The sequence below is a fragment of the Mirounga angustirostris genome, unplaced genomic scaffold, assembly GCF_029215605.1.
Source record: "Mirounga angustirostris isolate CCGP_5_RB_7025 unplaced genomic scaffold, mMirAng1.0.hap1 SCAF_8, whole genome shotgun sequence".
Taxonomy (NCBI): Eukaryota; Metazoa; Chordata; class Mammalia; order Carnivora; family Phocidae; genus Mirounga; species Mirounga angustirostris.
The window spans coordinates 32622934-32636786 of record NW_026991716.1 but is presented as its reverse complement, the minus strand read 5'-3'; the positions used below and the strand labels follow the sequence as shown (position 1 = coordinate 32636786).

At 56.7% G+C, this 13853-nt stretch overlaps 1 protein-coding gene across 2 annotated transcripts; it reads right to left on the bottom strand.

Moving 5' to 3' along the window:
• Positions 1-4564: 4564 nt before the first annotated feature.
• On the bottom strand, positions 4565-13504 carry MAPK13 (mitogen-activated protein kinase 13). 2 transcript variants are annotated; one of them, XM_045865985.3, is made up of 12 exons: positions 12969-13504; positions 12020-12149; positions 10706-10764; positions 7876-7984; positions 7653-7682; positions 7218-7265; positions 6998-7112; positions 6806-6877; positions 6051-6130; positions 5702-5780; positions 5414-5590; positions 4565-5165 (listed from the first exon to the last, which is right to left on the bottom strand). In XM_045865985.3, the coding sequence occupies exons 1-12, from the start codon at positions 13085-13087 to the stop codon at positions 5086-5088; spliced, it is 1098 nt and encodes a 365-aa protein (XP_045721941.1). In that variant the 5' UTR covers positions 13088-13504; the 3' UTR covers positions 4565-5085. The 2 variants fall into 2 exon arrangements, with proteins under 2 accessions (XP_045721941.1, XP_064453596.1); XM_064597526.1 differs by lacking the exons at positions 12020-12149; positions 12969-13504 and having other exon boundaries at positions 4566-5165; positions 10706-11781.
• Positions 13505-13853: the final 349 nt, after the last annotated feature.

Genomic DNA, 13853 nt, shown 5'->3' with positions numbered 1-13853 from the left:
TGGAGCGGGGATGGGAGAATTCCACACAGTTCGCAAATTAGATATAAAGGCCTTGGCCAATTCCCTAGCGAAATGCCCAGTCAGACCCATTCCTACCTGGACAGTGCGGGTGGGAGACCCAGGGAAATGGGGGGTAATATGGGTTGTAGGCAGATGTGGATGTTTTAGACCTGGCTCCGTGATTATGCAAGATGGAGGACTGGGTGCCAGGGAGGGGTGAGGATGCTGGTGGGGTAGACGGTCAGTTAAGAAATAACGGAGGGGGTGCGCCTGGGTGGCTCAGTTGGTTAAGCGACTGCCTTCGGCTCAGGTCATGATCCTGGAGTCCCTGGATCGAGTCCCGCATCGGGCTCCCTGCTCGGCAGGGAGTCTGCTTCTCCCTCTGACCCTCCCCCCTCTCATGTGCTCTCTCTCATTCTCTCTCAAATAAATAAATAAAATCTTTAAAAAAAAAAAAAAGAAAGAAAGAAAGAACGGAGGGGGGTGCCTGGGTGGCTCAGTCGGTTAAGCATCTGCCTTCGGCTCAGGTCATGATCCCAGGGTCCTGGGATCGAGTCCCGCATCGGGCTCCCTGCTCTGCGGGGAGCCTGCTTCTCCCTCTCCCACTCCCGCTGCTTGTGTTCCCTCTCTCGCTGTCTCTCTCTCTGTCAAATAAATAAATAAGCCTTAAAAAAAAGAAAAAGAACTAACAGAGGGTACCCAAAGTCACATTTTAGTATCGAGAACAGGGGTTCTTAACTGGGGCGCACCAACCGCAGACCGCACGCGGTAATTCAGAGTCCATGAACTTGGCTTGAAAAATATTACCACTTTCCTTCTGGCTGCCATGCCCTTGGTTCTGAAGACTTCGGTTGGAGTAGCGATGTCAACAGGAAGCACGGAGCTTTCCATCTCCCTTTGTAGGTGCCGTAGTTCTCTTGAAACACCATTACGCCCATTCCTACTTCAGATTTGTAGTTTACCGGGCTCCCAGCTAGATCTCGTTATTTAATGCGTTCATAAAGAAACCCATGAATTACAACATCACACGCTTAAATGTTTTCACAACTGTATTTCAACATAACTAGCTTCCTTTGTAATCCTGCGTATTTCATTTTAGGCATACGAAAATACTGTTTTGAGGCGGGATCCGGGGCACAGAAAATGGTCACGGCTCCCCCCCCCACCCCCCACCACCCCGTGCCCAGAGGGGCCTCATGGACAATGGCCCAGAGCAAGGGCAGGGGTTCAGCTCCTGCGGGAGGGACCAGATCAGAATTCCAGCAGGCACTGCCCCTGCTCCAGGAAATCTCCGGGTAGGGGGGGCAGGGGTGAGGCCTCCCCAGGGACCTCTCACTGAGAGCTTCAATTTGATGGAATGGTGTTGGGCCTCTGCTGTTCATTGCGGACAAGGAGAAAGTCGTTAGCTTCTTACCTTAAATCACAGGAGGATTTAGGGAGGATGAGGACAGAGACCCGAGCTCACTGTGGAATGAAGGGAGGGGGAGCATCCCAGCATCGGTTCTTAGGGAATTGTTTTGACTGAATTTAAGGACACAAAAGCCAAGAGTGCGGAGAAGAGGTGGGAGGAGATTCTTGCAGAAGCAAGTCTCCCACACCCTGGTGGAGGTCCTTGTGCCGGGTGAAAGTTGAGCCATTCCCCTTTCCAAACAAGCCTCCGGGCGCACAGGCCTTGGTGCACGCATGCACCCCGGACTCTTCCCTGTAAGGACAGTTCCTCTGTCTCTGCCTCCCAGGAGCTGCCACCCGAACACACCAGGCAAGCTCTGCTCTGGGTGACACGGGTGGCCAGGCTCCAGCTGTAGGCCCCCGTGGTCTTGGGAGCAGAGCTGCACCACTGTATGAGGACACCCTTCATTTCACAAAGGAGGAAATCCAGGACACAGATGCTCTCACTCAACTGTCCCCCATCCCTGAGTTTAGCTTCCTTATCTCTGTCAAGACCTTCCAAGCTTCCCTACCTGCCGCAGGGCAGATCCCACCCTTGTCCCGCAAGAGGAAGGGGGGCACACAAGACTTGTCAGAGGTCCTGCAGGCCAAGTCCGAGGGAAGCTGAGCCCAGATCCCCAGCCAGCCTATAATTGGACTGGCTTCCTGTCACTCATAGGGTGAGACCAGAACCCATGAACTCCTTCCCACTGCTCAGCAGCTCACGTCCCTATGGAGAAACCTCCCAGGTTTGAGATAATTGTAGGGAAATGACACATAAAATTTTAATTCTGGGTTGGGGGATAGACTGGAGGGACACCGAGGGATGATGGGAAAGGCCTTGGAGTCTGAAACCCTAGAAGTTTTCAGGGGAGCCACTCAAAGAGACAGGCCAGGGCTACCCACTTCTGCTTCCTGCTGTGCTCTTCGCTGCGCATGATACCGTGCGGTCTAGTCAGGGCAGAGAAATGATTGACAGGACCCCGGGACATCATCCATTCATTCACGCATTCCTCCACGCATTCATCCATTCACAGATACTTGTTCCAAGGAGGGGCTCACAGTGTGTAATGGGGAGGGGAGGCGGAACCACAGACACTGTAAATCCTGTCCACAGAGGGCCTGGGGCAGAGGGAGGAAAAGACCCATTCTCAAAGGTGGATTGTGGAGAACTACTTCCTCGATGGCGGCCTGAGGCAAAGTCTTGAAGGATGTGGAGGATTTTCCTAAGTGAGGAGGGGGATGAAGGGCCTCCTAAGCAGAGGTTCTGAAAGAAGCCCCAGGTCCACCTGGAGAGTACTGGGACTGTGTACTGGGCTGCACTGGGCAAAGAGGACTCTGTGTGTGATGGCTCTCAGGAGAAAATGGGGTCCTGGGGTTAGGTTCATTTAGGAAGTTCTGGATTAAACAATGTTGAACAGACCTCTCTGCTGCAGGACTTGTCAGAACCTTTAACCTTTTCACCTGCAGGGTGAGCCTCATGGGGTGTCCCTGGACTGGCATTCTGGCTATCCACGCTGGGATAAGGAACATGGGAGGCAGTGGGATTGTATGATGTTAGAGAGGAGGCAAGGGGCTCTGAATGCCAGGCCAACGAGACTTTTGTTCTTGGGACTAGTGAGGTGTCTCAGGAGGCTGAAGGATTTAACTGAGGGATCTTGACTCAGGGGACTTGGTTTAGGTTTAGGAACCAGCAAGGACAGGGCTATGGCAGAACATGGCCAGCCCCTCCCTCCTTGACAGCAGGGTCACTTCTGGGAGAGGAAGCAGAATCCACGGACACAGGCAGCAAAGGAGCTCAGAGAGTCAGGCTAGAAGGTATGGAAGGCTGGGCCACCGTTGAATTCAAGCATGAGTTAAGACCATGGTGGTCAAGGCTGCTAGGTTCAAATCCTGCCTCCACCACTTCCCAGCTGTGGGTATCTCACCCCATCTCCCTGGAGCCTCAAGCTGCTTTTTTTTTTTAAATAGACATTATTTTTAGAGCAATTTTAGGTTGGCAGAAAACTTGGGCCAAAGTACAGGAAGTTCCATATACTCCCTCCCCCTGCCTCACAGCTCCCCTATTACTAACATCTTGCATCAGTTTGGGACATTTGTTACAAGTGCTGAACCAATACTGATACGTTGTTATCAACTGAAGGCAGCAGTTTACTTGGGGGTTCACTCTGTGGTGGACGGTTCCACTGGTTGTCACTACCGCATAAGATCATGTATCCACCATTACAGTATCATGCAGAATAGCCTCGCTGCCCAAAAAGTGCCCTGTGTGAGCCTCTGTTTTACCATCTGTAAAATGAGTGTGTGAAGCCCATGTGAGCCCCTCAGACTCCGTTGGTTGCTGATTTAGGCTTCTTGACTAATGGGACAGACATCAACCAAGTGTTTTTCTAAATATGGTCTGCTATCCATCAGAATCCCTAGACTTGGGGGAGGGGGTTTTCATTCAAATATTCTCAGGCCTCAGCCCCATACCCTGCTAAGTCAGAATCTCTGGGGTAGCGCCCGGGAATCTGCATTTTAACCAGGCCCCTGGTGCCCAGGGCCGGGACTAGGGGTACCTGGAAATTGGTTCTACCAAAGCTATTCAAATGCAAACAGAAAAATCCTAGCCATTGTCAGGTTAAAGCTCAGGAGAGATGCCCATTCCTGGGAGGAGGCAGGAGTAGAACCGCTTTCCATAAAGCCTGGAAAAAGCCCATTTCTGCCTTCTGCAGCTCCCAGCCCACAAGCCTGCTATTGTTTCATATCTCGAGTGCTTATCACTCACCCAAAATAACCTGCGTGCAGCGTCTCACCAGCTGCAACACTCTCTGCAACTCCCTCAATTTAGCAGCCAACACGTTCGGCTCCGCGACAGAGCCCAGGGCCCAGGAAGGGGCCCCTCCCTCGTGGCCGTCTGTAGGGGGTTAAATGGTGTCCTCCCAAAATTCGTGTCTGCCCAGAACCTCAGAATGTGACCTCACTTGAAAATAGGGTCTTTGCGGATGTAATGAGTAAGGACTGGGATGAGGTCGTGCTGGGTGAGGGCGAGCCCGGGTCAATCTCTGGTATTGCTCTAAGGACAGACGGGGACGGACAGAGCTCCACCGAGGGCAGGGGGCCGTGTGAGGATGGAGGCAGAGACTGGAGGGAGGCAGCGGCAAGGCCAGGCACACCAAAGAGGACGGGAGCCACCAGAAGCTAAAAAGAAGCCGGGAAGGATTCTGCTCTAGAACCTTCAGAGGGAACATGGCCCTGGCGACACCGTGATTTCAGACTCCCAGCCTTCAGAACTGTGAGAGGACACAGTCCCGTGGTTTCAAGCCTAGTTTGTGCTGAGCGGTCCCAGCAGCCTTAGCAAACCAATACACCATCTCTGCCCGCCCCTCAGCCCCACTACAGCCTTGAAGGAAGGACCCCACACGTGGGCGAGTCTCCAGATGGACGTTTTAATGTGGCTGGTTGCGATCAGAGCTATTGTCTGCCAACCAACAGCTCTGAATCCTGCAGCTACGAGGCCTGTTTCCTACACCGGGGCAGGGGCCCTCTCTCCTCCGCCCGGAAGGCGATAGTCCCAGAAGGGGCTGGACCAGAAGTGACAAGCAGATATGGGTCCTAGGGGCAGTATCCGGCAGGCGGTGCCATGGGCCAGTCCCTGGGCTCAACCAGGGGTCACTACAGCTTCATGCCACTCCGGCGCCGTGAGTCCTTCCGGGCAATGGGGCTGAAGTTCACGATCTCCTTGTAGAGGTGCTCTGCGAAACACAGGCTGGCTCGAGGTGTGCAGGGGGTGCTGAGGGCAAAAGAGAGCCCCCTCCCCCGACATAACGCGGAGCAGAAGTCTGCTCAGGGAGCAAGCAACGCACGCAGGAGACAGTATCTGCTCAGAGAGGAGGCGGCAGTGGGGATCCCGGAGGGCGCGCGCGGGCCAGCTGAGGCCAGGCCTGGGAACAGAGCGGGCAAAGCAGGGACAGGCCGGAACCCCGAGGCCCCCAGCTCTTACGCTTCCATTCATCCACAGTGAGTTTCTCATGTTCTAAGGAATCATCAAACGGCTGCGGGGCCTCTGTCTCCTCCTCAGGGTCTCGGAAGGGCTCAAAGAAGGGGTGGGCGAGGGCCTGTGAGGCCGTCAGGCGCTTGTCCACGTCCAGCTCCAGTATCTTCTCCAGCAGGTCTATGGCTGCAGCGACAGAGCTGGCGAGTCACACCCCAGGCCCCGCAGAGCCCCGCCCGCCGGGACAGCCAGCAGCCCCCCCCCCACCACCACCAGGAGCCAGGCCCCAGCACTCACCCTGGGGGCTGGCGTGCGGGAAGAGCTGAGAGAAATCCTTCTTGGGGCTCTGTGGCAGGGCCTGGATGTAGGATTTGGCCTGGAAGACCGAGGAGCAGTGAGTAATCCCCCACAGTCAGCCTCTCGGGGCTCAGGCCTTGGGGTAAAGGGTGGGGACTCCAGAAAAGCCCCAGAGCCGAGCTGAAGGCTCAGGTCAAAGTCCAAAGTGGGATGAAGGCAAGAAAGAGCACCTGCCAGGGCAAAAGGAGGGGACGGGTGAGCCCTCCTTCCCATGTGGGCCTAGAGCCCACGGGACCCCGGTTAGCCAAGTGCACGAGCCTAGGCCCGTCTAGACCCACTTGCCACTCACCGCTTTGTCGTTCAACTTCTGCACAAACTCTGCGCCCGGCACCCCGGTCACTTTTAGGATCTGCGACAGCTGGTCCAGGTCTTGGCAGAGGGTTAAGGCTCAGCCTCGCTCTCCCGCCGCCCATCCATCACTCCCACCCGGGCGCTGAGGCAACCATCCAGGAGCCAGATGCGCTTTCAGGGGAGGGCGCAGGTCTCTGGAAGGCTTCCCACCCGCCTTACCCCTCCTGGATGCGCCGCCTTCCCACCCCCATCCCACCCAGCCAGCCACCCTCACATGGGTCTCTCTGTCACCTTCCCCCACCCTCATGCTGAGTTCGGCACCGCAGACCCCACGTATTCTCCTCCACACCCGCACAGCGCACACGGCCACTCAGTTAGTGCATGTGGTGCCAACACGTGAAGTCTTTTCTACACGGTGGTGGAATGGCAGGTGACTGCTTTTGGGCAGTTCCCTTATCTGCATTTTAAAATCATTCTACGGTGAGGGGCACCTGGCTGGCTCAGTAGGTGGAGCGTCCGACTCTTGATCTCAGCCCAGGTCTTGGTCCCAGGGTCATGAGTTCAAGCCCCTTGTTGGGCTCCACGCTGGGTGTGGAGCCTACTTTAAAAAAAAAAAAATAAACAAACAAATAACACTGTTCTACAGTGAGCATGTATCGCTTTCGCATTAACAAAAAAAAAAAAAGAGAGATTTAATCAAGTGTCTGTTGAAGGAGTGAATCCCTGGAGTTTGGCTTTCCCAGCAAAGGATACAATCTTTCCCCTTGAACAGAGTTTTCCCCGTCAGCATCTCTGCCATGATACAGCCCACAGACCAGATGTCCACTGCAGAGGGAGGGGAGAACGAGCTGAGCCGGCGGTCAGTCAACCCAGAGTAACCAAAACGGCCTTGGAGGAGCCCCCAGAGAAGACCCCCGGTCCCTCCCTGGGCAGCTGACCACTGACCAGTCTGGTTGTAGTGCATCCAGCTGAGGATCACCTCAGGGGCCCGGTACCAGCGGGTCACCACATAGCCTGTCATCTCAGCATCTGCATGCCGGGCCAGCCCGAAATCCAAGATCTATGACTCAGGGGACACAGGGAGAAAGAGCTGCTGCAGGCAGGAGGCTCCCAGGGGAGAGGGGCCCACCCCGAGGCCAGGCTGACCCTGCCTGAGCCCGCTCACCTTCAGCTCGCAGTCCTCGTTCACGGCCAGGTTGCCCGGCTTCAGGTCCTAGATGAGAGGAGAGAGCGAGCGCTGGGCTGAGAGGTGGAGACAGGAGCTTGTCCCCCTTCCTCTCTCTCTGGGTGTCAGCCTTCTTGTGTGTAAAATGGGGGCTGGCCTACGTGTCCTTTTGGGCCCATCCAGCTCTAAAATACTCTTGATTCTTGGAGCCTAAATCACCCAGCTCAAGGCTCGCTTTGTTTACAGCATCCAGAAAGTTCCCCAGAACACAGCATTCTTCTGAGCAGGCCTTCCTGGGCCAAGGTTGGGTCTGAAAAATCCACATTCCAAGCTCCAGAGGATTTTCGCCTCCCCACTCCTTTCCTCCTTCCCGGCTGTGGGGAATCCCTCCGGGGTGGAGGGGCCTCTGAGGACCACTGCAGAGAAAGCACTCACCCTGTGGATGACCCCAGCTGAGTGGATGTACTGTGTACGAGAGACAGAGAGAGAGAGAGAGAAGGGTGAGTCCAGCTTCCATCCTGGGGGCTTCAGGCAGGCTCCAAACCCCTCCCACCCTGTCCCACTGTGCTCTTCCAGCCCCCACGGCCTGGCATTCCCCAAACCTTGGGTCTCAACACCAAGGCGCCCCCCTCGGCCACCTTCCCGGCCCCCCACGCACCTTGAGACCCTTGAGCATCTGATACACCAGGTACTGGATCTTGTCCTCACTGAACTCCATCCCCATGATCTTCTGCAGGTCCGTCTGCATGAAGGGCATCACCAGGTAGCTGCAAAGCACGAGAGCTTCTTGCCAGCCCCAGCCCCCCCAGCCCCAGGTCTGAGCTCAGAGGAGGTGCAGGGACTATGGCAGAACAGAGGGCTTAGAAGTGGCCTCCGTGTGCAAGACCCAGCCCCATCGCAGCCAGCCAGACCCCGACACAGGCTTCCTGGCTTCTGGCTCCCGGCCTGGCCACGGCGGCCGCCCCATTAGCAGAGCTCAGGGTCAGCATTTTGGCTGAAGTGCGCTCAGGAAAACCAAATGGAGCTGTGCTCCCTCTCTTCAAAGGCGCCCTCTCCTTGCCCGCCTCCGCGCCCCCCAGAAAGCCACAGCTGTGACTTAGGAGCACCTGCCAGGATTTCCTTCTGCTTCTGTCCAAATACTTTCTCCCCCAGAGGGTCATGCCCGGCTGGGAGAGCTCCACAAACCACCAAGAATGTCTGCCCTTCCAAGAAGGAAGTAATCAAACAACTTCCAGGAGGGCAGAAGGAAGGAGTAGCTGAGCCACGGCACCCTCCAATCGGATTGCAAAACAGGTCAAGGTCAGCAAAATATAGCTGTTGCTCAAGGTAGTAACGGCAAAGTCCAGAACACAAGATGATAGATTTAAAAAGGAATATTTACCAAAAAAAAAAAAAAAAAAAAAAAATGTGGTGGAAGCCATCTCTATGAGCCTATGATTTTTTTTTTTAAGATTTTATTTATTTGAGAGAGAGAGACTGAAAGCACGCTCATGAGAGCATAAGCAGGGGGAGGGGCGGAGGGAGAGGGAGAAGCAGGCTCCCTGAGGAGCAGGGAGACTGATGACTCTGGGCTCGATCCCAGGACCCTGGGATCATGACCTGAGCCGAAGGCACCCTGAGCCTGTGATTTTCTGAAGCTTTCTTCTACCGGATCATCCCCCTCCCCCATGGGGGCCCTGCTCCATGCACGGTCCCCTCCCCACTGTTGTCCTTCACCTCCGCATGGACCCTCTCTTCTCAGCTGACAAACTTGCTGAAGTCTGACCGTGCTTGAACCACCTTCCCTTGACTTGTTTCTTCAAAGAGCCACCCCTTCTCCCTCTTTCCCTCCGCAACCAAACTTCTAGAAAGAATGGTTCATACCTCTTGACTCACTGCCTTACTTCCAATCCCCTGACAACCTGACGTCTGCTCCTGCCCCTCCGAAACCACTCTGATCAGTCTCACCAACGGCTGCCCAGCACACACCCAGCACACACTCCCGGGGCTCCCTTTCTTCCTATCGGACCTCTTGCAAAGTCTGACCCTCCCTCAAGATTCTCTGTTGATCTCTTAATCGACAGTATTGTATCGTATTCTACCTGAGCCCAGACCTTCCTGAGCTCCAGATTTATGTGCAACTGCTGATTAAACACCCGAACATTTATAGGCTTCTCAAAAGTTGTGTCTAAAACAGAGTTCATTATCTTTCTCCCAAGATCTGTTCTCCTTCCACCTTGTATTCCAAGCAGGAGCCTGGCATCCTGACCTACACCCCTTCTCCCGGCCACTGCTTCTCCCAACAGATAAGACCTTTTGACAGTCCTGTCTCCTGATGGGTCTCAAGTCTGCTCTCAGCATCACCTCCGCCTTAGTTAGATCAAGGTCTGAGACACCACTCTCCAGGCTTTCTCTGCTCCTAGAGCTGCTCCCTTTTCCCCGCCCCCGCCAAAGTGCACCCCCAAATCGATCAGACTACTCACCCCAATGTTCAAATCCTCCATGGACTTGAGGCTGCCTGTGGGATCAAGTCTGGGCTCTTCCCTTGACCAAACCAGCCGTTGGCCTTCACTAGTCACACTGAATTTACCCATATTCCCCTCACAGTCCAGTCTCAGGCCCCATGGCCTTGCCTTTGTCCTCGCAGTTCCTCCTACCTACTATGCCTTCAGCACCTTTACCTCATGTGAACATCTACTCACCCTCCGGCGCTGAGTGCGAGCATTGCCTCCTCTGTGAAGCCCCAAGGCAGCATGCAGCCCCCCCCCCCCCCGCCCCGACCATACTTAGAGCACCCACCGCACTACTGTGAGTCTTCATTTAGAAACTGTACCCCCACCCTGCCTGGGAGGGGGCGCTGGTCCACTTTAAATTCCCAACGCTAAGCCCAGCAACTAGCTTTATAGGAAAAAAAACTTAAGAATCACTGCATTAAATTTAAAATGAAAGCATCCTAACAAAGGGACCTTCGGCTGCATTTAAAACAGGGGTTGGGAAAAAAATTTAAAAATCCACCTTCACAAAGTTTCCTACGTTGTAGGGCAGGCCAAAGCCATGCATTTAACAACTAAATTTTCTGGCTCCGTGTGACTCTGTCAAACACCCCATCAGCCAGAGGGGACCAGGGCTTCCTGCTAGGAAGAGCCCCAAGGTCCAGACCCACACCTGGGTCCCCACGGATTGGTGAGGTAAGTTGGTGCGGACCCTGTGAGGATTGCCAATGCGGTCTTGGTGGTATTAAAGCGGATAATAAGAGAAGCAGATGAGCAGACAGCTCCTGTCAGGCAAGCACCCCACAAAGCCCCTCCCATCTCTTCTTGCCCACCTTTCTCTCCACCCCCTCCCCCACCCCCCGCTGAAAGAATCTCCAGAGAGAATCACACAGCGGTGAGCAGCCCAGGACAGGAAGCCCGCTGCCCAGAAGGGCGAATCTGGACTCTCCCCTAGCCGGCTCCCTAGCGGCAAGCAAGGCCTACAAATGCCCTAGAACTCAGTGCAGCCCGACTCACAAGTCATGGAAGCTGCGCAGGGAGGAGGCTGAGGTGAAGACATCCAGGAGCCCGATGACCTGGGGAGAAGGTTGCCAGTGAAGCTGGGCAGCCACCACAGCCCTGTCCCCCTTTCCATGGGGCCCAGCCATGCACACAACCATCTGCCCTCTCCTGACACGCCGCCTGCGGCAGGAGGCAGGTTCCCAGCCTTCTTGGGAGCAGTAAAAAGGGCAGAGGGATCCCCTTAACTGGGAGGGAGCTTGCAGTGCACAGTGATGGGAAGTCAGGCTGGGGAGAAGGGGACTTGCCCCCCAAGTCTGGGGTTCAGGGCAGGCGTGCAAATTCACTCCCAACTCAAGGAGGCAACCACAAGTGGTGAAGGGAATGGGAGGGAACAGGGAAGGGGGTCTTGCAGCCAGCAGGCTCCCTGCCCTTGACCTTGGGTCTCCCACCACATCCATCCTTGCCTGCCAAAGGGCTGGTTCGGAGCCAGGGGCAACGTCGCCCCTGGCTGGGGGCCAGGGGGAGGGGTTTGCTGAAGAGGAATGGGGCTTCGTATTTGTCCACGATATTTTGAAATCATCTTACCAATCTAGGTATCCTAGAGCAAAAGCCTGGTTGTTAGGCCCAGCGCTGGGTGGCTAGTCTTCCCAGCCGTTTCTATCATACAGGATATTCTAATGGTTATGCACTGAGGCCTGGGGCCAGGCTGCATAGGTTCAAATCCCAGCTGGGCCACCGACTAACCGTATAACCTATTAGTCTTCCTGTGCCTTGGTTTCCCCTTCTGTACGTGGGAGTAATAGTACTCAACTCCTGTGATGTGAGGGTTAACAAGTTAGTTTATGCAAAGCTCTGACATAGCACTTGGCACACAGGAAGTGCTCAAGTACCTATGGTTATTGTTATCAGAGCCACGTGTGGAAGCCACATTAACCAGGATGCTGGGGCGCCCTAGCTCCGAGATCTAGAACAAATTACAAAGTTTCTGCGCACCCATTCCTTCGCAACACCGAGGAAACAGTAAGTTTGCACCTCACAAAGTTCATTTTGCTCCACTGCCCAGAAACCCTTTGCACCCTTCCTGGGAAGTAGGTAGGGCAGGTCCTGGCACCTCATTTTAATGAGGGGAGGAATAAGGGCGGGAGGGGCAGGGAGGAGATTGGCCCTGTCCTGGGCTTTCTGTACCCTCTCAGGCCATCTCCCCCACACATGGGGGCGCGGAACCTGGTCAGGAGCCTCCCGGGGCCCCCTCCCCCTCCACAACCCCTCTCCGCCGCCTCCTGCCCACCTGCTCCAGAGCAGCCCCCAGAGCCCCCAGGCCCAGCCTACGTTCTCATGCTGCATGTGCTTCAGTAGCCGCAGCTCTCGGTAGGCCCGCTTGGCAAAGATCTCGGACTGGAAGGGCCGGCTCAGCTTCTTTATGGCCACCTTCTCCCCTGACCGGCTGTCGATGGCAGAGCTGGGGGGCACGCACAGGTCGGCTTTCTTTCCTCCCCAGCAGCCCCCACGCCACACCCTGGCTGCTATCTCCCCCGCCACTCTGGGGAGCCCAGGCCATCCTCACCCAAATCCCTCCTGGCCAACGGGCTGGGCTGGGAGGAAGGGAACCGGCCACCTGGGAGGTGAGGGAGCAGCCTCAAGCGCAGTGAGGGCGACTGGGGGGGTGGGGGGCTGGGCGGCGAGGGGTCAGTTCTGCAGCGGGTCAGACCCAAGGTCGTGCCAACAGGATCCAGAGCCCGGAGGGAAGCTCACTCTGCACCTTGGCAAGTCTCAGTGTACCCACTCGTAACAACGGGGACTTGCCTGGATGAACTCTAGGGTCCCTTGTAAGGTTCAAGTCCTGGAGGACCAGACCCAGTCCTAATTCAACCCACAGAGACCCCACAAAGCCGGTGAGAACAGTGAGGTGGCGTCCGTAGTGGCCGCAGGCCAGCCTCCGCCACAACCTGAGGCTTCTGGCTCATGCTGCGCTGCCCCGTCGCCTCCTCCCAGCTCCAAGCGCTTAGTGCGGGAAAAGCCCCCGCCTGGGTCTTCCGAGCCCGCGGGACTCTGGGCCTTGGGGTCCTGGCTCAAGGTGGTGGGCGCGCGGCCCCGAGGGCCCGGCAGGAGAGGGGACCCCCCGGGGTGGGTTCCGGGCAGGGGTGCACTGGCCGGCCCGGCGGGTCGGGAGGCTCCACCTGCGTCCCGGTGCCTGCGCGCCCGCCGTCCGGCCGGCCCGACGCCCCGCGCGCGCCCCCCCCCGCGCCCCCCAGCGGCGCGCAGGCACCGGGGGTCTCACCACACGGCGCCGTAGGCCCCGCTGCCCACGTGCGTCGGGGACACGTAGGTCTTGGGCAGCTCCCAGGCGGTCTTGTTGACGTCCTGCTTGTAGAAGCCCCTTTTCCGGGGGAAGCTCATCCCGGGCACCCGATCTCGGCGGCCCCAGCGCGGCGCCTGCCTCCGCGGCCCGTCGGGCTCCCAGCACCAGGCCCGCCGCCCGCTCCTCCCCCGCGCGAGGGCGGGTCCCGGGCCCGCGGCGCGTCCCACCTGCCTGCTCGCCCAGGTGCGCCGCTGCGGCCACGCCCGGGCCTGCCCCGACAGCCCCGGCAGTGTGGGCCCGGCCCCGGCGGCAGGTGCGCTGGCCCGCAGGACGGGGGTCCCGCGGCTGGCTAGAGCTCAGGGGCTCGCGCGTAGGGCGGGGCGGGGACGGGGCCTCTCAGGTCCTTCCGGCCCGGACTCGGTAGGAAGATCTGCGTGGGCATCGTGGTGCGGCCACTGGAGACGATTTTGGAAAAACCAAACCAAACCCCACAACTTTCTGATTACGGGAAGTTTCAGAAGAAGTTTCAAAAGTACGAAAGTAGGGGCGCCTGGGTGGCTCAGTCGTTAAGCGTCTGCCTTCGGCTCAGGTCATGGTCCCAGGGTCCTGGGATCGAGCCCCGCATCGGGCTCCCTGCTCGGCAGGGAGTCTGCTTCTCCCTCTGACCCTCCTCCCTCTCATTCTCTCTGTCTCAAATAAAGAAATAAAATCTTAAAAAAAAAAAAAAAAAAAGGTAAGGACGTGCTTAAAAACCAAAGGAGGTACGTTGAAAAGAACCTTCTAATGGCCAAACTTGGGACAATTTGAGCAACAAATAAGAATAGCAATGAGGGCGCCTGGGTGGCTCAGTCGTTGAGCGTCTGC